At 41.3% G+C, this 24092-nt stretch overlaps 1 protein-coding gene across 1 annotated transcript in view; it reads right to left on the bottom strand.

The window, feature by feature from the left end:
• The window catches only part of ASCC1 (activating signal cointegrator 1 complex subunit 1), a 441223-nt gene that overhangs the window by 184172 nt on the left and 232959 nt on the right, over positions 1–24092 (bottom strand). Inside the window, exon 8 of the mRNA XM_073596562.1 lies at positions 12139–12263. Within this exon, the coding sequence (XP_073452663.1) occupies positions 12139–12263 (125 nt within the window). The remainder of the gene's footprint in view (positions 1–12138; positions 12264–24092) is intronic.

The raw sequence follows: 24092 nt of genomic DNA, 5'->3' as shown, positions 1-24092 counted from the left end.
AATCCTTTTTTGATAAATTGGTCTCCTTGAACTCTCCCCATATCATAATAGGGGGTGATTTCAACTTAGTAGCTAACCCTTCACTTGATAGATCCTCCTCCACAAACGCCTCCAAAGCCTTCCCCAGGTCTCTAACCCAAGGCCTTTTGGACCACCAGCTGGTTGACACCTGGAGAACACACAATATGGGGCTTAAGGAATTCACCTTTTACTCGCACCCTCATAACAGTTACGCCAGGTTGGATTACATTTACACTACCCCCATCATATTAGAAAACTCCACTGATGCCACGATCCACCCCTGTGTTTGGTCTGACCATCACGTAACCTCCTTTACAACTAACTTTATTGGATTGGCTCCCACACCACATACATGGAGACTGAACGAGGCTTTGCTCTCGGATCTAGTGGAAGAATCTGAGACAGCTAAGTCTATTGAGGAATACTTTTCTCTTAATGCTCTCCCTGATACTCCACCTTCCATTTTATGGACTGCCCATAAGGCAGTTCTGAGAGGTAAACTAATCAGCATCGCCTCATCCCACAAGATGCACAGACAAAAAATTTTGAACCTTACAACTGAACTAGACCGCATTTACAAAAACACTAACATTTTGGGCCTGAAGTCGACCAGAAAATTGATAGACCAAAAGCGTCTTGAATTAGACTCCCTCCTGTCCTCCAAGATTGAAAAAGCCCTAAGATGGTCCAGAGCCAAATTTTTACTGCATAACAACACCGCATCAACCTTATTTGCAAGAAAGCTCAATCAGACCTCCCGTCCCACACATGTGTATAAACTTACCTCAGAGACGGGTATGCCCACTTCCCACCCCAAAGAGGTGCTTCGAATTTTTGAACAATTTTATTCCTCCCTATTAGCTCCAGTCCAAAATCCTCCTACTTCGGTAGAAGATACTTGGCTTCAGGACATTCCTATACCCATTCTCTCACCCACTCAAATAGAGAAGCTCAATGCTCCTATCACACCCTCAGAGGTTCTTAATGTTATCAAATCCCTCAAGATAGGCTCTGCCCCAGGCCCGGACGGCTTTTCGGCCATATACTACAAAAAATTTGCTAACCTTCTTTCCCCTGGTTTAGTACAACTGTTCAATTGGGTCCTACAAGGAGGTAATTTCCCAGATGAAATGCTGCTGGCAAATATGTCCCTGATCCCCAAACCTAATAAAAATCATTTACTTCCCCAAAATTATAGACCGATTTCGGTCATGAATAACGATGTAAAAATTTTCAGTAGAATCCTAGCAGAAAGGTTGGCATCTATTATATCCTCTCTTATCTCACCCTTCCAATCAGGATTTATACCCCATAGATTCATAACGGATAACATTAGGCTAGCCTCTAACATTATACAAGACTCCAATATGAATTCCCGTAAACTCTTTCTACTCAGCCTAGACATACACAAGGCGTTTGATAGCGTCTCCTGGAGCTATCTATGCATCCTTCTGCAACGCATGGGTTTTCGGGATGAATATTTACATGGGTTCCGAGCCCTTTATGTAAACCCCAAAACTCGTATCAAAATACCGGGCTGTAGTTCCAATTTCTTTTCCATAGGGAGGGGCACTAGGCAAGGATGCCCACTCTCCCCACTAATTTTTGCCCTTGCCCTAGAACCCCTAACTATTGCGATACTTAACAACCAAGATATATCGGGTTACACCAAAGGCTCCTCTTCCTACAAATTCTGTTTGTACGCTGACGATGTCCTCTTGTTCCTAACTAATCCTCACATTTCCCTGCCAAATCTCCTACAGACCTTATCAAATTTTGCGGGAGTCTCCAGCCTCAAGATCAAGGTCTCAAAATTGGTCGCTCTCCCGGTGGGGTTCTCTCCGGGGGAGATACAACAACTTAAAAGTACCTTTCACTTTGTATGGGCAGATACCAGTCTATCATATCTAGGCATTGATCTGACGGGAGACTTTGGCAAACTCTTTGAAAACAATTATCCCTCCATGTTCTCTAAATTGAAAAAAACACTTAAATCATGGAATCAACTCCACATCTCTTTCCTTGGTAGAGTCACAGCCCTAAAAATGGTAATACTTCCCAGGTTACTATACCTTTTTCGTTCCCTCCCAATTAGAGTGTCTAAATCTTACTTACTCACCCTTCAAGCCCACATTAATAAATTTATCTGGCAAGACAAACCTCCCAGATTTGCTAGGGAAATTCTTTACCGTTCTCCAAAGAGGGGGGGCCTGGGGGTCCCCCGTATATGGTTATACTATATTGCTAGTAGATACGCACAACAAGCCCAGTGGAACATTAGAGACTCCAAGGTCCCATGGGTCAAATTTGAACAGGACTCTATTGCCCCACTATATCTACCTGGATTAATGTGGTCCTCAACTCCCCCCTTCACAGAAATATCTACCAAAAACAAAATAGTAACTATAGGTTTGAAACTCTGGAATTCATATAAGAGAAAATATAATCTCTCTTCTCAGTCCCCCCTTGAAGCCTCCTATATTGGAGACCCTAGATTCCCCCCAGCCTATACTCACCCGGAGTTATTTGAGGGGTGGACTCAACATAATCTGATCACATTGGGGGATTTCCTAGCTGACTCCAAATTTATTTCATTTTCAATATTTAAGTCCCGTTATCTTATTCCAGATAGAGAATTCTACCATTTCCTTCAAATTCGACATTTTTTTCAACAGCATTACACCACCCCCTCAGCAGATAACACGACGACATACGAGGATTTGTGCCACACAGCCCCTCGTCAAAAGGGCCTTATTTCACAAATCTATAGCTCATTAAAATCGGTGGAGGATACTCCGGCCTTGAAGTACAGATCTCAATGGGAACAAGAACTAGCCTTAGGCCAAGATGATATAGACTGGGATAGGGGTTGGTTAAACATACGTAAATGCTCAAAATCCCTAACAATTAGAGAGACAGCCATTAAACTCATAACGAGATGGTATTATACCCCAGCCCGTATACATAAGATTTATCCGCAGACTTCTCCCAATTGCTTTATAGGTTGCACCCACTCAGGCTCATACATACACATATTCTGGGAATGTGAGAAACTACAACCCACCTGGAAGGAATTACTAAAATTGATTGACAATTAGTAGGAAATCCCATCAATCTCACTTTCCATCATTGCATCCTATTTCAAGATATCCCTGATATTACCAAACCCTTGATGAGGTTAATCCACTCAATCTGTGTGGCCATGCTTTGGGGCATCGCCCTTCACTGGAAATCTTCTACCATCCTGTTTGCACAAATTATCTCACGCATTGACTCTATGATGGTAACCGAGAAAATATTTCATACCCTACATGATTCCATACCTGCATTTGATGCTAAATGGAACCCATGGTTCCTTTTCAGGCTTCAAGACTGACCGTGTTATATCCAGTTTGATTATGCTGAACTTCTTTTCTTTTCAGCTTTTATTTTTTTGTTTCTGGCTTTCCCTCCCCTGTTTCTGTTTCTAGTACAACAATCCTTCTGAGTTAGGACAACCTTCTAGAACTGAGTGTAATTTAAGCAGCCATAATGGTGACAAAAAGTTCTTATACCCTACCGTGACTGTACATTCTTTATATTGCCTTCCATGACTGTTATATTACCCTGAAGGATATTGTTTCTATTATTGCTTCATATGTACATGTACTTTTCTTTATTATTTCCAATAAAAACCTTTTGAAAACAAAAAAAAAAAAAAAACACCATTTTGAACTCAACGGTACCCATTATCTGCAAGTTAATGGCACAGCGATGGGGGCAAATTTTATGGGATGGCTTCCAGCAAGACATTGATGCCTTTGTCAAGTACTGTAACCATAACTCCATGGGTTTAGCGTTCACCCACGTAGCAGATCCAGATTCATTAGCCTTTTTGGACATAATTGTGTCATGAAGATAGTGTCATCTTTGCCAATTTTGTCAAGCCCACTGCAGGCAATTCCTTTTTATATTACCGCAGTTGTCACCATCCTAGATAGATACATAACATCCCTGAAGTCAATTTTGCCGTCAGCGAAAAAATTGCACACAAGATTCTGTTGTACATGGGCAACTATTGAGCAAAAAATTCTTGGAAAAGGGGTACCCTCCTTTATTAGTAGATGAGGCCTTTCAATGGTACCTGAACCCAGTCCCTGAAAAGCCTAAAGATCACATGTCATCAAATATAATACAACCTACTAGGTTTAAATTCCAATATATAAAAATTGGAAAACATCCTGGAAAACCACTGGTCTATATTACTCGAAGACCCTCATCTTAACGCCTCTCTGACAACTAAACCCAAGGTATCATATAGGAGAGCAAGGAACATTAAGGGCCAAATAGCTCGCAGTAAAATCACAACCGTTTTAACCACCCGTTCCTTGACGCTTATCCTACTCATAGGGATGTTTCAATGCAAAAAAGCCCTTTGTCTTACCTGCGCCTTCATTCAGCATGGCCAAAAGACATTTACAGTGAAAGGGAAATCTTACACCATCCAGGAGTTCTACAATTGTTCTACCGGGTTTGTGGTTTATTGCCTCACGTGCCCTTGTGGCCTGTTCTACATAGGGAGAACCATCAGAACTCTTAGAAAACGCTTCGGAGAACATAGGCGGTTCATAGAGGGAGGCAAGGACCATCATGGTGTTCCTAAACATTTCCTACACCATCACGACAAATCCACCGCCAGCCTCAATGGATCATTGAGGCCATACCCAGTACTTTCCCTTTGGCTGAGCGTTTTAAATGCCTGGATTTATTCCTTGAGTACCCTCACACCTGGAGGGTTAAATGAAGAAATTGAGGTCCATTCCTTACTCTAATTCATCAACATACAACATTGAATTCTTCCTTTTTATTAATTTCGCATATGTAGATCTTTTTACAAACGTTTATAGAGTAACAAAATCTGCCGATCTTCCCTCATTGTAATACAACTGGGTACTAACATTTATAGGTAAAGTTGATCCAGGGAAAATCTGATTGCCTCTTGGGGGTCCAGAAGGAATTTTTTTCCCCTGCTGTAGCCAATTGGATCATGCTTTGAGGGGTTTTTCGCCTTCCTCTGGATCAACTGTGGGTATAGGATTGGGTATATGGGACTGTTTGATATTTTTTATTTATTTATTTTTATGGTTGAACTGGATGGACTTGTGTCTTTTTTCAACTTGACTAACTATGTAATATCAGACATTAATATATTAGTCCTGAACGTTTAAATGTTCCTTGCTTGCATAAGGTTTTTTAGGAATTTGTATAAGCAATTTAACCTTTTTAAGAATTATATTAGTTAATCTAATTGATTGGCAACTAAGTTTTCATATATGATTCTTTATTTCATGCTAGCTGATATATCATTATATATATTTTCTATATTTTTTATACTGTAATATATATATATATATATATATATATATATATATATATATATATATATATATATATATATAGATGTGTGTTTTTATATACAGTATCTCACAAAAGTGAGTACACCCCTTACATTTTTGTAGATATTTTATTATATCTTTTCATGTGACGACACTGAAGAAATGACACTTTGCTACAATGTAAAGTAGTGAGTATACAGCTTGTATATTTGCTGTCCCCTCAAAATAACGCAACACACAGTCATTAATGTCTAAACCACTGTTAACAAAATCAAGTACACCCCTACGTGACTCATTAGTGTTACAAGGTCTCAGGTGTGAAAGGAGAGCAGGTGTGTTAAATTTGGTGTTATCACTCTCACGCTCTCATTCTGGTCACTGGAAGTTCAACATGGCACCTCATGGCAAGGAACTGTCTGAGGATCTGAAAAAAAGAATTGTTGCTCTACATAAAGATCGCCTAGGCTATAAGAAGATTGCCAAGACCCTGAAACTGAGCTGCAGCACGGTGGCCAACACCATACAGCGGTTTAACAGGACAGGTTGCACTCAGAACAGGCCTCGCCATGGTTGACCAAAGAAGTTGAGTGCACATATTCAGCGTCATATCCAGAGGTTGTCTTTGGGAATTAGACATATGAGTGCTGCCAGCATTGCTGCAGAGGTTAAAGGGGTGGGGGGGTCAGCCTGCCAGTGCTCAAACCTTATTATGCTGCACATTGCATCAAATTGGTCTGAATGGCTGTCGTCCCAGAAGGAAGCCTCTTCTAAAGATGATGCACAAGAAAGCCAGCAAAAAGTTTGCTGAAGACAGACTAAGGACTTGGATTACTGGAACCATGTCCTGTGGTCTGATGAGACTAAGATAAACTTATTTGGTTCAGATGGTGTCAAGCGTGTGTGGCAGCAACCAGGTAAGGAGTACAAAGACAATTGTGTCTTGCCTACACTCAGGCATGGTGGTGGGAGTGTCATGGTCTGGGGCTGCATGAGTGCTGTTGACACTGGGGAGCTACAGTCATTGAGGAAACCATGAATGCCAACATGTACTGTGACATACTGAAGCAGAGCATGATCCCTTCCCTTCGGAGACTGGGCTGCAGGGCAGTATCCCAACATGATAACAACCCCAAACACACCTTCAAAACAACCACTGCCTTGCTAGAAAAGCTGAGGGTAAAGGTGATGGACTGGCCAAGCATGTCTCCAGACCTAAACCCTATTGAGCATCTGTGGGGCATCCTCAAATGGAAGGTGTAGGAGCGCAGGGTCTCTAACATCCACCAGCTCCGTGATGTCGTCATGGAGGAGACTCCAGTGGCAACCTGTGAAGTTCTGGTGAACTCCATGCCCAAGAGGGTTAAGGCAGTGCTGGAAAATAATGGTGGCCACACAAAATATTCACACTTTGTGCCCAATTTGGACATTATAACTTGGGGATTTACTCACTTTTGTTGCCAGCGGTTTAGGCATTAATGGCTGTATGTTGAGTTATTTTGAGGGTACAGCAAATTTACACTGTTATACAAGCTGTACACTCACTACTTTACATTGTAGCAAAGTGTCATTTCTTCAGTGTTGTCACATGAAAAGATATAATAAAATATTTACAAAAATGCAAGGGGTGTACTCACTTTTGTGAGATAATATATATATATATATATATATATATATATATATATATATATATATATATATATATAAAAATTTTTTTTATACATATCCCTTTATCCTTCTGACCTACCATCAGCTGCTCAGTCTTGGCCCCCCCCCCCCCCCCTTTTTTTTTTTAGCAGTGCTCTCACAATTTTATTTCACTTTGTCCGTTTTTTTAGGACTTGCTGACGTTTGTAGCCCCACACCCAGCCCAGCTACTTAGCATAAATAGCTGGCAGTGCAGTACACCTCCAGGCCTTCAGAGGGAGCTGAAACTCAGAGCGCGTAACCTGTGTATTTCAGCCAGCCCATCTCTTCCAGTGTTTCCTGTCAGTCTACCCACTTCCATTGACGTCATATCCACTTCTGCGGTCCACGCTGGTTCTTCCTGGTTCCTGGGACGCCATTCCAACAACACCAAACAACATCTACACCTGTGGTTCCCGCAAGCAGCACGATGGCTGTGAGATGGATGGGATAGGCTCCCTCAAGCATCAGATGAACATATTATACACCTTGCTTCTGTGAGTGTTTTTAATCTTGTGAATAAATTGTACATCTTAATACTACACTTAGGTCGGTGCTTCCTGTTTTCTTTCAGCACAAAATATAGGAGACAGTTGTGCTCATAAGTTTAAACCCTGGCAGAATTTATGATTTCTTGGCCATTTTTCAGAGAGTATGAATGATAACACAAAAACCTTTCTTTCACTCATGGTTAGTATTTGGTTGAAGCCATTTATTATCAATCAACTATGTTTACTCTTTTTAAATCATAATCACAACAGAAACTACCCAAATGACCCTGATCAAAAGTTTACTTACCCTGGTGATTTTGGCCTGAGAACATGCACACAAGTTGAAACAAAGGGGTTTGAATGGCTATTAAAGGTAACCATCCTCACCTGTGATCTGTTTGCTTGTAATTAGCGTTTGTGTATAAAAGGTCAATGAGTTTCTGGACTCCTGACAGACCCTTGCATCTTTCATCCAGTGCTGCACTGACGTTTCTGGATTCTGAGTCATGGGGAAAGCAAAAGAATTGTCAAAGGATCTGCAGGAAAATGTAGTTGAACTGCATAAAGCAGGAAAGGAATATAAAAAGATATCCAAGGAATTGAGAATTGCAATCAGCAGTGTTCAAACTCTAATCAAGAAGTGGAAAATGAGGGGTTCTGTTAAAACCAAACCATGGTCAGGTAGACCATCTAAAATTTCAGCCACAACTGCCAGGAAAATTTTTCGGGATGCAAAGAAAAACCCACAAATAACTTCAGGTGAAATACAGGACTCTGAAAACACGTGGTGTGGCTGTTTCAAGATGCACAAAAAAAAAGAGGCACTTGAATAAAGATGGACTGCATGGTTGAGTTGCCAGAAGAAAGCCATTACTACGCAAATGCCACAAAGTATCCCGCTTACAACAAGCCAAACAGCTCAGAGACAAGCCTCAAACCTTCTGACACAAAGTCATTTAGAGTGATGAGACCAAAATGTTATATTTTCGGCCAAAACCATAAATGTCTCATTTGGAGAGGTGTCAACAAGGTCTATGATGAAAGGTACACCATTCCTACTGTGAAACACAGAGGTGGATCACTGATGTTTTGGGGATGTGAGCTACAAAAGGCACAGGAAATTTGGTCAAAATTGATGGCAAGATGAATGCAGTATGTTATCAAAAAATACTGGGGGGACATTTGCATTCATCAGCCAGGAAGCTGCGCATGGGACGTACTTGGACATTCCAACATGACAATGATCCAAAACACAAGACCAAGTCGACCTGTCATTGGCTACAGCAGAATAAAGTGAAGGTTCTGGAGTGGCCATCTCAGTCTCCTGACCTCAAATATCATTGAGCCACTCTCAAACGTGCAGTTCATGCAAGACAGCCCAAGAATTTACAGGAAATGGAGGCTTTTTGCCAAGAGGAATGGGCAGCTTTACCATCTGAGAAGATAAAGAACCTCATCCACATATACCACAAAAGACTTCAAGCTGTCATTGATGTTAAAGGGGGCAATACACGTTATGAAGAACTGGGGTATGTAAACTTTTGATTAGGGTCATTTGGGTAGTTTCTGTTGCCATTATGATTTAAAAAGAGTGAACACAGTTGATTGATAATAAATGGCTTCAGCCAAGCACTAACCATGAGTGAAAAAGTTTTTGTGTTATCATTCATATTCTCTGAAAAACGGCCAAGAAATCATAAATTCTGCCAGAGTATGTAAACTTATGAGCACAACTGTATATAATATCCATATTTCTTTTTCAAAAAATGTGCTGTGCTAATCAATCAAAACAAACAATTACATTTGCCACATGATCCATAATGAAATAGCAAAAATATGGTGAACAAATCAAATCAAAACCACTCAGTAAAGTGTCACACAAACCAACCATACACTACACAATTAGTGACATTCAAAAGTGACAATAAACAGTGCAAAGTCTATACACATAAAGGTCCGATGCCGTGACTGTGATTAACAGTGTATTAAATATCCATCTTCATGTGTAATTCATCAAGTGCCCCCTCCACCTCCACGACCACGTCAAGGCTTACCAGAGCAAGTGTGACCCCAAAATATGAGAAGTTAAACGAGCACTCAATGTAAACACCACTCTGAAGCTGCTACAGGGCAAGGTTCCACCTCTTTTCAGCCATTAAGCAATTAAGAGGAAAAAAGAAAGACCACCAGGCTTCAACAGTGTGAAATCTACAATAAAAAGTTTATTAAGTTGGTTATAAATGCTTACATAGACATGCCATGAATCGGCACCTAACAAAACTACATTTTTCAGAATTCTACCAGTAATTGTGCACATGCGTGGTTATGTCACAACTTTCAGTTCTGTCCTACGCATTTCGCCAGAACTGCTGTCAACAGGGGCCCAGAAGCGATGCGAGTCCCCACTCTTAAATACTGGATGATTGTTAAGGGCGGGGAGCAACCCAAGAGACCAGCACAAAGATGTGACATCTAGTGATGGAAACACATTACACTAAAACGATTGCACCAATAGGCAATAGTAGTAGAAAATAGAAGTATAGACAAATATAGACATAGATAGACAAATAATACCTAAGTAGTAATATGATATATAAACAGAATGCAACACAAAATGTATTTATTTATTTTGAGAGGGAATTCCTTTTGGTGGACAGAAATAGAAATACCTAAAATAATTTCCAGGATTTTTCTTGGTCAATGATCGCTGCTTTTTCTGTCCAACATTATGTAATTAAAACATTTTTAGGAAAAACTGCTCAGTTCTCAAAAAAACGATACAGTGTTAGATCCTCTTTTTCCGAATAAACCCCATATCCTGTTTAAAGGAGTTCTATCCTTGAGGCACAAGATTGCTCCCAACATCGTGGACCCTTTTTATCTTACAGTTTTAAAGTTAATGGTTTGCATAACAGGAAAATAATTCTTCCAATCCACTGTAACTTTCAAAGTGTATTTGTATATCCATATACATTTTATACAGTATATCTTTTTATATTTACAGATTTAGTATTTTTATATTAGTTTAGTTGTGTTTGCCTGGATTGTTTTAAATTAATTGTGATAAATGGCTGGCTTTGGGAGGCATGCAGGAGCCATTTGGGTTTGTTTAATTTTTTTATATTCAGTAAGCCTTTTGCATCTCTCGCCACTAGGTGAGGTCAGGTAGAATTTTTTTGATAGATAATTTGTACTTTGTAGGTGTATATGGCTATCTATTTGGAGAAATAGTTTGAGCATAATGTTGTGTTTCCATCACTAGATGACGCTATGTCCATTAATCCCTATTGGACATTATTTCTTATCTTTGTGCTGAGTTCCTCTCCACCCTTAACAATCATGGAGTATTTAAATCTGGGGACTTGTAGCACTTCTGAGAACCCTGATGATGGCAGTTCTGACGAAACGCGCATTAAAAAGCCGAAAGTCATGACGTCAACATGCGTGCAATTACTGGTGGAATTTTGGGAAATTTCGTTTTGTTTGAGGATGCAAGTCTATGAAAGCATTTTTTAACCAACTTAGTAAACTTTTTATCATGGCTTTCACACTATTGAAACCTGATGCTCTTTTTTCCTCTTAATACGAATTATTACTAAGTATAATTGGGCTGAAGGAGAGATGAAATCTTACCCTGCAGCAACTGCGGAGCGGAATGTTTACATTGAGTGCTGGTTTGACTTCTTATATTTTGGGGGTCACACTTGCTCTGGTAAGCCTTTAAGTGAAAGTGGAGGTGGAGTGGCACTTGCTGGATTACACATGAAGATGGATATTTAATACACGGTTAATCAGTCACAGCATTGAGCTTTTATGTGTATAGACTTTGGACTGTATAATGTCACTTCTGATTGTCACTATGTATGGTTGGTTTGTGTGACACAGTTATGAATTTATAGAGCCCACCCCAGCCTGTCAGAACTGTGTCCGTCATTACCTCCGTACAAGGGAGACTTTTTCCAGAAAAAAGATCTGCTTGTCCCACATCGTGGGAATGTTGAATGCAAGAGTCTTGAATAGAACTGAGCAAAGGGGACCACTTTAAAGGAGGCTACCAAGAGGCCCAAAAACAAGCACGAGTTATCCATGTGAAACCGTTCTACCAATGTTGCCCTGTCTATGTCCTTTGGCAACAAAGTAACTATTCTACAGAAGTTCTTCCTTCCATGGTGTGCGACCGATTTTCCTTTTCTTTAGGTACTATTGACGGTGGTGAGCCGGGGCCAGTACCCATGAGGAAATCTTTATCCGCAGTTTGAGCGGTGTTACACTCTTTCTGGTATACTTGTCAAGTAAACAAATATTTAAGCCGCAGTTATGATTCCATTATGTGTCACATACATGATTTTACTGAGTCTTTATTTAAATGTAAAAATAATAAAAAATATTTCTTGCTAGAACTGTACATGTTATTTCTTATTTCATCTCTAGCTCATCCTCAATACACTCTAGTATTAACTGTATTAAAGCACACAATAACCAAATCAGGCAGACAGGGATTGTTGATCATATGAACAATACATGGATTCTCTTCTTGATATCAATACTTGTAAGACATATGCACTTGCCTAGGGGGTCTCTCCGGAACAGTGTATTCATAACTGTTGCATGAAGTTTCACTCTGTCCCATTCTTTTAACATCAGCCCCGAGCCCAGAAATCTCTGCATAAGACGATCCGCTATGAGCTGCAACCTGTGCAGGGAGAGAGAGAATACATATTATTTTATGTCAGCTCAGTCTACCATTTACAAAGTGTAGCTTGACTGAAAAAAGTGCGAGTATCCTAATTACAGCAGCAGAGTAAAGCACAAGCCATCAGAACAAGACAAGTGGAGTCCCCTGAGATACAACGTGAGTGCGTGCCAGGGCATTTGGCAACTTCGTTTTACTACATTTAGCAAGACTGCGGAGATGTAATTTCTGTACATTATTAGAAATATCCTACAAACTAACATGATCTTAATGTGAAATTATTTTGTCATTTATTCATGGTGCAAAGAAAATATTTTTTTCCTGGCAAAATAAACAGGCTGGGACAACCGTCTTTCAAAATCGATTTTTCTTCCAAGGCTGGTTGATTAGGGGGTGAATGCAGAGGTCGCAGACTGCCCACAGCCAAAAAATTCTTTACTGATCCTGATGGGGAGCTCATCTAATGCCTTGATTACATTATCCATCTGTTATCATAATACTTTCTTCTGGCATAATCTACCCAACAGAACTCCCATATATTTTCATACCCGCCTAGTCCTGCAGCAAACCACTGCTGCAGTGTGATATATGTGGTCATATACCCTGTATTTACAAAACCAGCGCAAGCAAATAAAGGTTATTGACTGTGACATACTGCAATCAATACTACATTTTAAACTGACACTTTTCTTTACCCACCCAGGGCAGAATAAAAGGTTCACTTAGCGCTCTTCTTCCCAGAAGCATTTATTCACCTTTCTTTGCTCCAGTGTGACTCTGACTGCTGACACCAGGTGAAAGAAAACTATGGATTCCTTCCTTGGCCCCACATGAAAAAAACCCAATGTAAAACCTTACTTTCCTGAACTACCACTCCAATTCAAGGAAACCGATTTAATAAAGGATTTAAGAATGTTCACACATAATATATGTGAAGGTTCAAATATCCACAATATGGATATTTTCCAGTACATCACGGATCATCAGGAAGAGTCCAATGTTTTTTTATTGAAGCACGATCACACTACAAAAAGTTAGTGCAATGTTTCGGAGTCACGCAAGACCCCTTCCCCAGAAATGTTGCACTAACTTTTTGTGATGTGATCATGCTTCAATAAAAAAATGTTTGGACTCTACCTGATGAGTCGTGGTATGCTGGCAAATATCCTTATTGTGGCTTTCTTATCCAGTCTCCAGCTGGTGGTTGCTGCAACACCCAAAACTCTAGCGCTTTCTCCAGGAACATGTGCGATGGGAATATGGAGTACTAGGTTCAATTGTCCAAACACGTGCAGATAAAATAAGTAAACAGCGATACTCTTGATAGGATCACTGAAGTGAATTTTCACACATTTACAACATAGCATGTTAGAGAGGGTGGCTACTTTCCTACATACAGTGGGACCATGGAGAACATAAATAGCCACCTTCTAACAGGAAGTCAGATCACAGAAAAAGGGGGGCACCCCCCTTCTTAACCAGACCAATTTTCAGCTTTCGGTGCTCTCACATTTTGAATGGAATTCTCTCAGTCATGCAACACTGTACCCATATTACATTTTTGTCCTTTTTTTCACACAAATAGAGCTTTCTTTTGGTGGTATTTGATCACCACTGGGTTTTTTATTTTTTGCGCTATAAATGAAAAAAGACCAAACATTTTCGTTTTGGTTATAAAATTTTGAAAATTAGTAATTTTCCTTTATACATTTTGCCTAAAATTTATACTGCTACATATCTTTGGTAAAAATAACCCAAATCAGTGTAAATTATTTGGTCTTTGTGAAGGTTATAGAGTCTACAAGCTATGGTGCTAATCATTGCAAATTGTTCACACCTGGTGTACGAACGGCTTATCTCATTTCTTGAGACACTAACAAGCCAGGAAAGTACAAATACCCCCCAATGACCGCTTTTTGGAAAGTAGACATTCCAAGATATTTAGTAAGAGGCATAGTGAGTTTTTTGCAGTTGTAATTTTTTTCCACAATTCTTTGCAAAATGAACATTTTCTTTCACAAAATTGTCATATTAACAGGTTATTTCTTTCACAGAGCATATGCATACCACAAATTACACCCCAGAAAACATTCTGCTACTCCTCCTGAGTATGGCGATATCACATGTGTGAGACTTTTACACAAGCTGGCCACATACAGAGGCCCAACATTGAAGTAGCACCTTCAGGCGTTCTGGGAGCATAAATTACACATATAATTGCTAGACTACCTCTTACACTTCTGAAAGTCCTGGAGCATCAGGACAATGGAAATGTCCAAAAAATGACCCCATTTTAGAAAGTAAACACCTCAACGTATACTCTATGAGGCATAATGACTCTATGAGTCTTTTAAACGTGTGATTTTTTTTTTCCACAAGTTGTCCATTTATAAGATATTTCTAACACATAGCATGTAAAAATGACACCCCAAAATACATTCTGCTACTCCTCCTGAGTATGGTGACACCACCTGTGTGAAACTTTTACACAGCCAGGCCACATACAGAGGTCCAACATGCAGGGAGCACCGTCAGGTGTTCTAGGGACATAAATTCCAAATCTGATTTGACTACCTATTACACTTTTGTGAGGCACTGATGGGCACTGTGGTGGCACTGATGGGCACTGTAGTGGCATAGATGTGGCACGAATGAGCACTGATGTGGCATGGAAATGGCACAGATGAGAACTGATGTGGCACGGATGATGTCAGGGCTGGGCTCAGCCCTTCCTTCTCAAAGCTGGCCGCTCAGCTGTCAGCTAATTGCCAGCTCCTTTCTCTCCACAGTGACTCACCTGTTGCTCGTCAGTCCTGCCTACTTAAGCCGTCCAGCCCAGATGATCTCTGCCTTCGCCTTGGTCACATCTCTAGAGACGCTCTCCTGTGTTCCTGTTAAAGACTTGCTTGGCTGACATTCCTTATGGCTCCAGATCCTGCTTGCTGTTCTACTACGCTCATCTCTGGCTCCCTGATGTTTTGGCTTGTCTGACTATGCGTTCCGGTTCCTGAACTCTGGCTATGTATTGACTATGTTTACTCTGTTTACATTTTTATTATTATTATTATTATTATTATTATTATAAGTCGCATAAATTGGAATGGGTGCCATTGAAATTGATGGGCTGTGACTTGTCATGTGACCCTATGTGTTCAAAGTCCCATGACAAGTCGCACTAGAGTTAAACATAGCCCAAGATGCTCACAGAACTTCCTCTTGCTTTGCAGGAGACTCTACAGTTTCTATTTATGTAAATGCACCCATCATTGCCTTGACCAAAAGGCATTACAAGGGTAAAGAGACTCATCTCAATTGCCTCACTGTCTGAGGTCTTCATAGATGGATGGCTTGGTATCAGTTCTTGCTGGTCATCTTAGTGGGAGAAAACGCCGCAATGGTTGTTGAACTTTGCGTATGGCTTGTATCTCACTCTTTAAGGGATTCTTGCACCACGTGCCTCACCAGAGATTCCATTTGCTGGAAATCATCACTCCCTTTCTCAACCGCCTGGGATTAGCATTGCTCACACAGACTCGCCATCTGGGCCCGGAGTCCTGCATCCCCAGCAGGCTCCCTCCTTGGAGTGGCTGACATAGCAGTGGGTGCGTAGAGGAGGATTCAGAGCTTCTGCTATGAAGGCTGGACCTTGATGGTGGCCTATGGCAAATACATCTGGAAGAAGAATGTTGTGACCTAATGTGGTCTTTATCATCTCGTGCCGTGTATTGTCAAACTGACCTAAAAGGATTAAAAAAAAAAAAAAAAGCAAAAATAGGATAGAAAAGAAATGGTTAAAAAAACAAAAAGAGTACCCAGGTCAGCAAGGAAAGGAAAGGGTGAAACTCACCCTGTCATACCTGCTACACAAGGGCTGGCCAGAAGGGGGGGCAGTGCAACATCCAGTGTGAAACTGCACAGACAACCTGCACAGGTTATCAAATCATAGCAGAATCACACAGAGGCAGCAAACAAGGGTGTTAATGCAGAGCATATACCTGTGATGATTGCACACAGCATTTAGGGAAACTGATGCAAGCTGCCCACAAAGAGATCCCAATATCAACAGTACTGACTGCTAATTGAATTTCTCCACTGAAATGATGCCATCGCCGCCCACAGCACACATGCGCTGAGCCCCTGGGTAGGAGAAAGCAGTGGCTTGGAACACCAATGCGCTCCAGCTACCATAGACTGGAAAACACTAAAGCCAGGGAAGAAAACAGATGCAATTCAATCCTGCTTTCACAATCAAACCGGGCCAGATAGGCTGATCACGCCGTACTTGGGGCTGATAGGTCCACCCCCTAATAGCTGGGCTATCTGGCCATTGCACCGCTTGCCTGCCAATGGCCAGGCTTTAGCTCTTCAAGTGCCTCTTCCCTTTGCCCACTCCATACCCTGCTAATAGCTAAGGCTTATCGGAGTATCGCGACCTGTCTTCCCAGTGGTCGCCGTTGGCCGGTCTTGATCACAGTGAGGAAAAACTTCAGGTATTCGAATAACCAAACCGGTCCTTAGGAGGAGGACAAAAAAGAAACGTGGCGTCTAGCTCAGAGCAAAAATTTATGGAAGTGGGGTCCTATAGGGGAGGAGTGGAGGCGGGGTTAATCCATACGTATGCTGCCATGGAGTTAGTCAGGAAATATATTTTCTTTTTCTCTAGACTGATTAAGAAAGAGACATCTAGCTGCTTTTACATAAGTCCACTTTATTTTTCACTTCTAATTTGGCCTGTCAAAGGACGATGACAATTCTCACACTCATAACAGCTGCAAGGGGGCATGGATAGAGTACCACAAAAATAACGTAAGGCATCATCAGTTCATACATCATAGAACTTAAACAGACAGTTATCATACAAAATAGCCCATTTACATATTTATAATTTAATAGCATGCCGCAACTGCACAGAAGTAAGATACATAAACAGAATTCAGAAAGCAGTTTATCAAAACCACTACAGAGAAATTAGCTATTTTTCTATAGAGGTATTTACCTTGCTAAAAGCAATACAGCTATTTAATTCAAAAGACTCAGTACCTCTACATTGGGGCCTGAACCATTACAAAATTACACCCTGTACCCTGCCTCCTTACAGCTGGCAGATGGTAATATTGCATCATAAGACTGTGAATGTTTTATGGTTTATACGTTATGAATTTAAATGAATAATTTTACAAGTTTATAACATAGCTGTAGACTTTAGCATCATAATAAAGATTAACAAAAACAAATGAATAAAGCTGAAAAAGCCCTCCTACCTGTCCTGCTACTCTCTTCCTTCATGTCAATCCTAAAGCAAATATTTAGTCAAGGTAAAAAAAATAAAAATAAAAAACAGTATTATCTTAACAAAAGATAAAAAAAGCAACTTTAACTGCAATATTCATCCAAAATACAGAGCTGGTGCCTGCAGTACTTTTTTTCCTCCACAAGATGGCTTGGACATTTAGCAATCCTGTTACTCTGAGCCCAGAATGTCATGTAATCGCAGCCAAAGGAAAAAAAGAAAAGGAGGGCGCACCGACCTAGTGCATTACCACTGGTAAAGCTTTATTAAAGCATAAAAACAGCAAGATGTATACGGGCAAACCCGCTTAGACTCTGAAGAAAGGGGTACTCCCCCGAAACGCACCAGCCATTAGCCAATTTTTATCGGTTTGACCTTCTCGACATCAGGTCCTGGTGTGTCGGCCTTCAGAACAGCGTACTGCTCCATTGTCAAAGCCTTGTATAAATGCTTGTTTGTGAGTATACATCTTGCTGTTTTTATGCTTTAATAAAGCTTTACCAGTGGTAATGCACTAGGTCGGTGTGCCCTCCTTCTTTTCTTTTAGTCTATGAATACCCATTATTCTGAGGAGGGCTGCAAGATGGCAGGCATTGCTTCAAAAAGCTGGTCGCACCACACACTAAGATTCTTGACACCCGAGCGCAGGAGAGATTTCTAATGTAATCGCACCCAGCCTGTGTTTGTACAGGGAGACTAGGTTTACACTGGTGCGTGCAAAACACAGAATGTGATTCCTACAGGAATCGCACAGTATTCCTTTGCACATCACATGCTATGTCTGTGCAGTGCGATTTGAGCCATAAATTTTGTATGGCTCAAATGGCAATGCATCGCATCCCCTCCTAAATGGTGCAGGACCCTTTTTTCCTCCGCACCTGAATCACATGGCATGGGTGTTCACACCCATGAGATGCGATTCTGGCAATCACACTGCATTTTGCCATCTGTTTCAGGGTGTTGTTAATCTAACATTGACCCCCGCAGCAGACTGCATGGACGTCATGGGATTGCCAGAAATGCGGGGAAGCGCAGCGAATCTTGTGTGTTTCCCGCATTGCATCAGTGTGAACCAGGGCTGAAGGAGAAGCTGCACAGTGATACATTCATCTCTCTGTCACTCTCCTTTCCACTACTACCAGCACATGATTGGCTCTTTGGGGTTGATTTACTAAAACTGGAGAGTTCAAAATCTGGTGCAGGTGTACATGGTAGCCAATCAGCTTCTAACTTCAGCTTGTTCAGTTAGGCCCCTTTCACACTTATGTGACTTGTCCTGTGACTTAGGACTGCAAAGTCGCATGACAAGTCATACCCCATGATTTCCAATGAGTACCATTCATATCTGTGTGACTTCAAGTCGCACCGACTTCAAAATAGTCCCTACACTACTTTGGTTCGACTTTGATGCGAGTTGAGGTCCATAGACCTCAAGTTTACACATTCCCTGAAATCGTGGCAGCGAAATCACGCTAAAATCACAGCATAATCCCACGACTTTCAAGTCGCAGCAGTGTGAAAGGGGCCTTAAGCTTTACCAAAAAAAATCTGGAAGTGGATTGGCTTCTGTGCAGAGCTCCACCTGATTTTGCACTATCGAGTTTCAGTAAATCTGGCAAGTACTGGCTGTGTGGTACATGTGACAATAATCTCCCGTATTCTTCATATGTCTGGGCTATGGGATAGAATGGCAAGACAGAAGTCAAAAGTCTGAGGTTTTGTTTGTGGAAAATCCGATCATGTGTACAAGGCTTTAGGGGTGTACTCACTTTTGTTGCCGGCGGTTTAGACATTAATGGGCGTGTGTTGAGTTATTTTGAGGGGACAGCAAATTTACACTGTTATACAAGCTGTACACTCACTACTTTACATTGTAGCAAAATGTCCTTTCTTCAGTGTTGTCACACGAAACGATAGAAAAAAATATTTACAAAAATGTGAGGGGTGTACTAACTTTTGTGAGATCCTGTATATGGTTTTTGTTAAGACAATTGTATAATGTATGGCCAGCCTAATGCCTCGTACACACGATCGGACATTCCGACAACAAAATCCATGTTTTTTTCGGATGTTGGCTCAAACTTGTCTTGCATACACACGGTCACACAAAGTTGGTCGGAAATTCCGAACGTCAAGAACGCGGTGACGTACAACACGTACGACGGCACTAGAAAGAGGAAGTTCTTTGGGCTCCTTCCGCTAATCTCGTGTTAGTAGAAGTCTGGTGACAGACAATTCACGCTTTTCAGCCTCCTGCTTTTCCGATCATTACTGCTCTTCGGTTTGTGCTTGTGCGTTCTTGTCCGCTCATTTTTGATTTTCGGCTCCGGACTTTCTGTTTTTCAGTGCTTTCTGTTAGTTCATTCTGACCAGCCGACCATTTTGAAGCCATGAGGACCCTCACCCTGGACCAGAGGGTTAATAGCTACTGTCTGGCAAGAGCCAGAAGAGTGGTGGAGAACGTTTTCGGGATAATGGCCAGCCGGTTCCGCCTATTCCTTACGCCAATCAACATGGCGGAATATAAACTTAGCCATATAATCCTTGCATGCTGCATTCTTCACGACTATTTAAAGAGAAATTCAATGAACTATGTGGCCTCAGTTGGGCCTGAGGCCGGACTTCAAGAAGAAACCCCGACGGCGTTTGAAGCTGGCCGTCCTGTCTTTCCCCCCAAAGCGCCCGCGAAGTAAAACAGAAGTATGTCGAGTACTTTGCGGGTAGGGGGGCCATTGATATGCCAGAAATGGTTTAAGAAACATTTTATCAACAATTTTTTTGAACTTAAACTGAAAGATTTCCTTTGATTTACTGCCTAGGTTTCTTTTAGCTGTCTCCTAGGTTCTCCAATGGGCTTTTCTTTTTGGACATTTTCTTCAATAGTGGAAATGTAATTTATTTTATACATCAGGTGACGATCTCTTCTTCAGTGAACTATTATTATGTTGTGGGTCTGCTACACACACCTTGTTTTTGTTGTTAATGTATGTAATGCATTACTGACAAAAATATTCATCATTTTCAGCACCATGAATGAATTTTGTGGAGTCATGAAAATGGCGTGATTGTGGCAAATTAGAAAGCACTGTGGGAGTTATTTACTAAAGGCAAATCCATTTTGCACTCCAACACTTAAAAGTGTACATGAAACTGCACTTGTAGTGCAAAGTGGATTTGCCTTTAGTAAATAACCCCCATTGTCACTGTAAACACCAACTTACTACAAAAATTGCTACTGAGCATTGAAAGAAGAAGCCACACATTGAGTAGAAAACATTTTACTCAAAGCACATTTTCACGTGCATTAGAAAAGGGTTTTTGAACAAACCAATGTCTTTGGTGTATGTATATATTTTTTTCACATTGTAAAGATCCTTTTTTTGGTTAAACAGGCATGTTTCAAAGCATAACATACACAACTCAGGAACTTACAAAGTTCAACTTAGATAAAGTGAAGGCAATATCAGACATGAGTATGTCCAAAATTTGTTGATATTAACTTCATCAGATGGGGTGATGTCACCCCTGTAAAAGCCAAATTTTGAAGATGCACACAAATTGGGATTCAAACTGGGGATTTCCCTCCTGATCCCATGCCTAATGTCAACATGTGCTAGCTCCCATCATGGGGGATCAATGGACCTGTTTTGGGGGTGCAACCCCTTCGGAGGAAGGGGTTGCACCCAAAAAAGCGTACATTAATATCCCCTGATGGCAGATAGCACATGTCGACACACTGTGTGCATCTTCAAAATTTGGCTTTTCAAATACTTTACAGATTTTTTAAAATTAAAAAATACAGGATAAAACTGTACAATTTTGATGTTTTTTATATTCTGCCTAAAACATCAATGATGTTCTTCATTTTTTTGAACATCATTGATGTTTTCCTTTATATTTTCTAAATCATGATTGCACCCCATACTCTCCCCGATGAGGATCTGGGCACTTTTACTGGTGAAATGAGATTCTTCTTTCACAACATCCACATCACCTAAAAGAAAAAAACACACCATGTATTAGAAATATGCAGGCATAGATCTCTTACCTGAAGCTGTGGTCTCAGACACTCACCTGTTGTGGTGACAATTTCGCCCACTTCATAAACCTCTCCCTCCTCATCCTCTGCTTGTGGTGTGGGGATTTCCACTTCTTTAGGAGGTGGGGGGTCCCTGGTGTCCTCAGATGTCCCAAGTCTTTTCTCCCCTATGTGAATAAAAAATAGGTATACTTAGCACACAGATATTGGAGGGCAGAAATAGGAATATGAAACATTGATTGGAAGTGTCGTACAATTGTCTGTTTTGGCAGAGTTCCAAGCTGAAGAACATTTTATTTCCTTCCTAAAGTTGGAATACTTTCCTTTTTTGTTAAAGTATCACACATGGAGACACCCCTAGAGTATCCACTGGAGCACCTGTGTGGGACACCCTAAAAGGTTTGTTCTGGTGTCCCACACTAGTGCTCCTGCGTCCAGATGTGTAAACAGCTGCTGAGTGTCCTCTCCTTACACAGAATCAAGTTTACATTTCATTGTAGTTACAAACCCATCTAGACAACAAACTTATTTTAATACAAATAGGCATGAACAAATGTAGTTAACTTGTATCTGCTAAAAACATCTTAAAGTGGGCGAACGAACAATGTTTCCTACAACCGATTACTGTGCCCATGAACATGAAAGTAGCCATTTTAAAATGTACAACAGTAAAGAAAAGCACATGGGGCAGCATGAACGTGAAGAAGAATAGGAACACACGACAAAATACTTACTTTTTTGCAGCACTCTCTTGATTCTTCTGTACTGATCCTGCTCCCTCAATTTGAGGTCTGACCATTGTTTCCTCAGTTAATCCTTTCATCACCATACCCCAAAATTCCTGTGCAGACTCTTCACAACTGTAGGCATGATCTTGGCCTTTCTGACTTTTGGGTTTGGGTAAGGTTCATGCTTCCCATCATAGTCGGCCCTCTTCAAGATGTTCACCATCTCCGTCATCTCTACAAGGGACATATTTGAGGCCTTCAATCTCCTCCAGGATCGTGAGGTTCGGGGCTCCGGCCTTTCATCGTTGCTGCTCTCCTCTACATGCACCTGTTGTCTCTCTGCCCTGTGCTCTCCCACTGCGCCGAAATAGAAGGAGCAGGGAATAGACTAAAAAGAGCGTCAGGGGCGGGTGGAGTTTCACACATGCGCAGTGTATATAAAGCGTAACGCGTGTGTCGTATGTACGATCTGCTTATAGATTGAGGCCTATATTGAGTCAAGATTAGGAGAGTTTCCCCTGATATTAGGGTTTGTCTTGTGTTGTGTCTTGCAGAGAAAATGGATCTATTCAACGATGAGGACTTTATCCCCATATTCATTGATATGTACAGGGAGCTGCCCTGTTTGTGGCAGGTAGACCACCCGTTTTATAACAATAAACCAAAGAGGAAGGCAGCGCTGGATCAATTGCTGGAATTTGTGAAGCCGGTTATCCCCACGGCAGACATCCCCTATTTGAAGGCCCTAATTGGTGGCATGAGGAGCACTTATAATAGGGAGCACAAGAAGGTACAGGATTCCCAGAGGTCAGGAGCTGCAGCAGATGACATTTATGTACCCAGGCTGTGGTACTATGACAGACTGCATTTTCTGGCAGGCCAGACTGAACCCAGGCCAGCACTCTCCAGTCTTCCTTCAAGGCTTCCTTTCCCCCCAGCTGAGGCTTACGATGACCAACCTGGGCCTTCCAAGCAGCAACATGTGGAGGAGCCCAGCTTGAGTCAGGTATGGCATTCTTCAAAATATTTCTGTTTGTCAAATTAATGATGTTAAATATATGTTAGTTTTGGTAACTAATTTCTGATTTCACAAAGTGTTTTACATATCAATAGACAGTAATGGCCACAAAGGATTGGGACAAGAATGAAAAATGCTGGGGTCAGAATGATAGTCTTTTCTATTTATTAACATTCAATTTGCAACAGTCAGGAGCTGAAAATTGTGTGTGATTGATGAACCAATAACTAAAACTATGTCCCTTTTTCATACACAGGAAAGTCTCAGCCAGGAGGAGACCATGGAAAGTGGCAGCCAGGAGGTGGCAGGGGTAAGTGGCAGTCAGGAGGTGGCCGGGCCCAGTAGTCTGCCCGAATCCCAGGTCCCTCCCCTCGGCCTTCCACAAAAAAGTGCCAGGAAGAGGAGTAACCCAAAGGAGGCAGCAATTGGCCTATTTCTGAAGGATACTGCGGCCCTCAGAAACCTTCCCAGTGTTCAAGAGGACTATGCCTACGTGACAGCCTGCAAAATGCTGGAAATGGAGGAGGGCCAACGCCTCTTATGTGAGGAAGTTATGTTACAAGCCCTAAATAAGGGGTTGAGGGGCGAACTCACGAGCCAAAGCCACATTTGTGAATTCAGCCATGGTCCTCCTCCTCCAGGTCCTCCTCCTCCAACTCCTGCCACAATTCTAACACCAGAGCCACAGCCTGGAAGGAAGCGTCTAAGGAAGACCAGAGAGTGATGGATTGGGTTCAGTTTGGTCTGGCAAAAG

This window comes from Aquarana catesbeiana, linkage group LG08, assembly GCF_042186555.1.
Source record: "Aquarana catesbeiana isolate 2022-GZ linkage group LG08, ASM4218655v1, whole genome shotgun sequence".
NCBI lineage: Eukaryota > Metazoa > Chordata > Amphibia > Anura > Ranidae > Aquarana > Aquarana catesbeiana.
The sequence above is the reverse complement of the archived record's forward strand: the minus strand, read 5'-3'. Positions and strand labels throughout refer to the sequence as shown.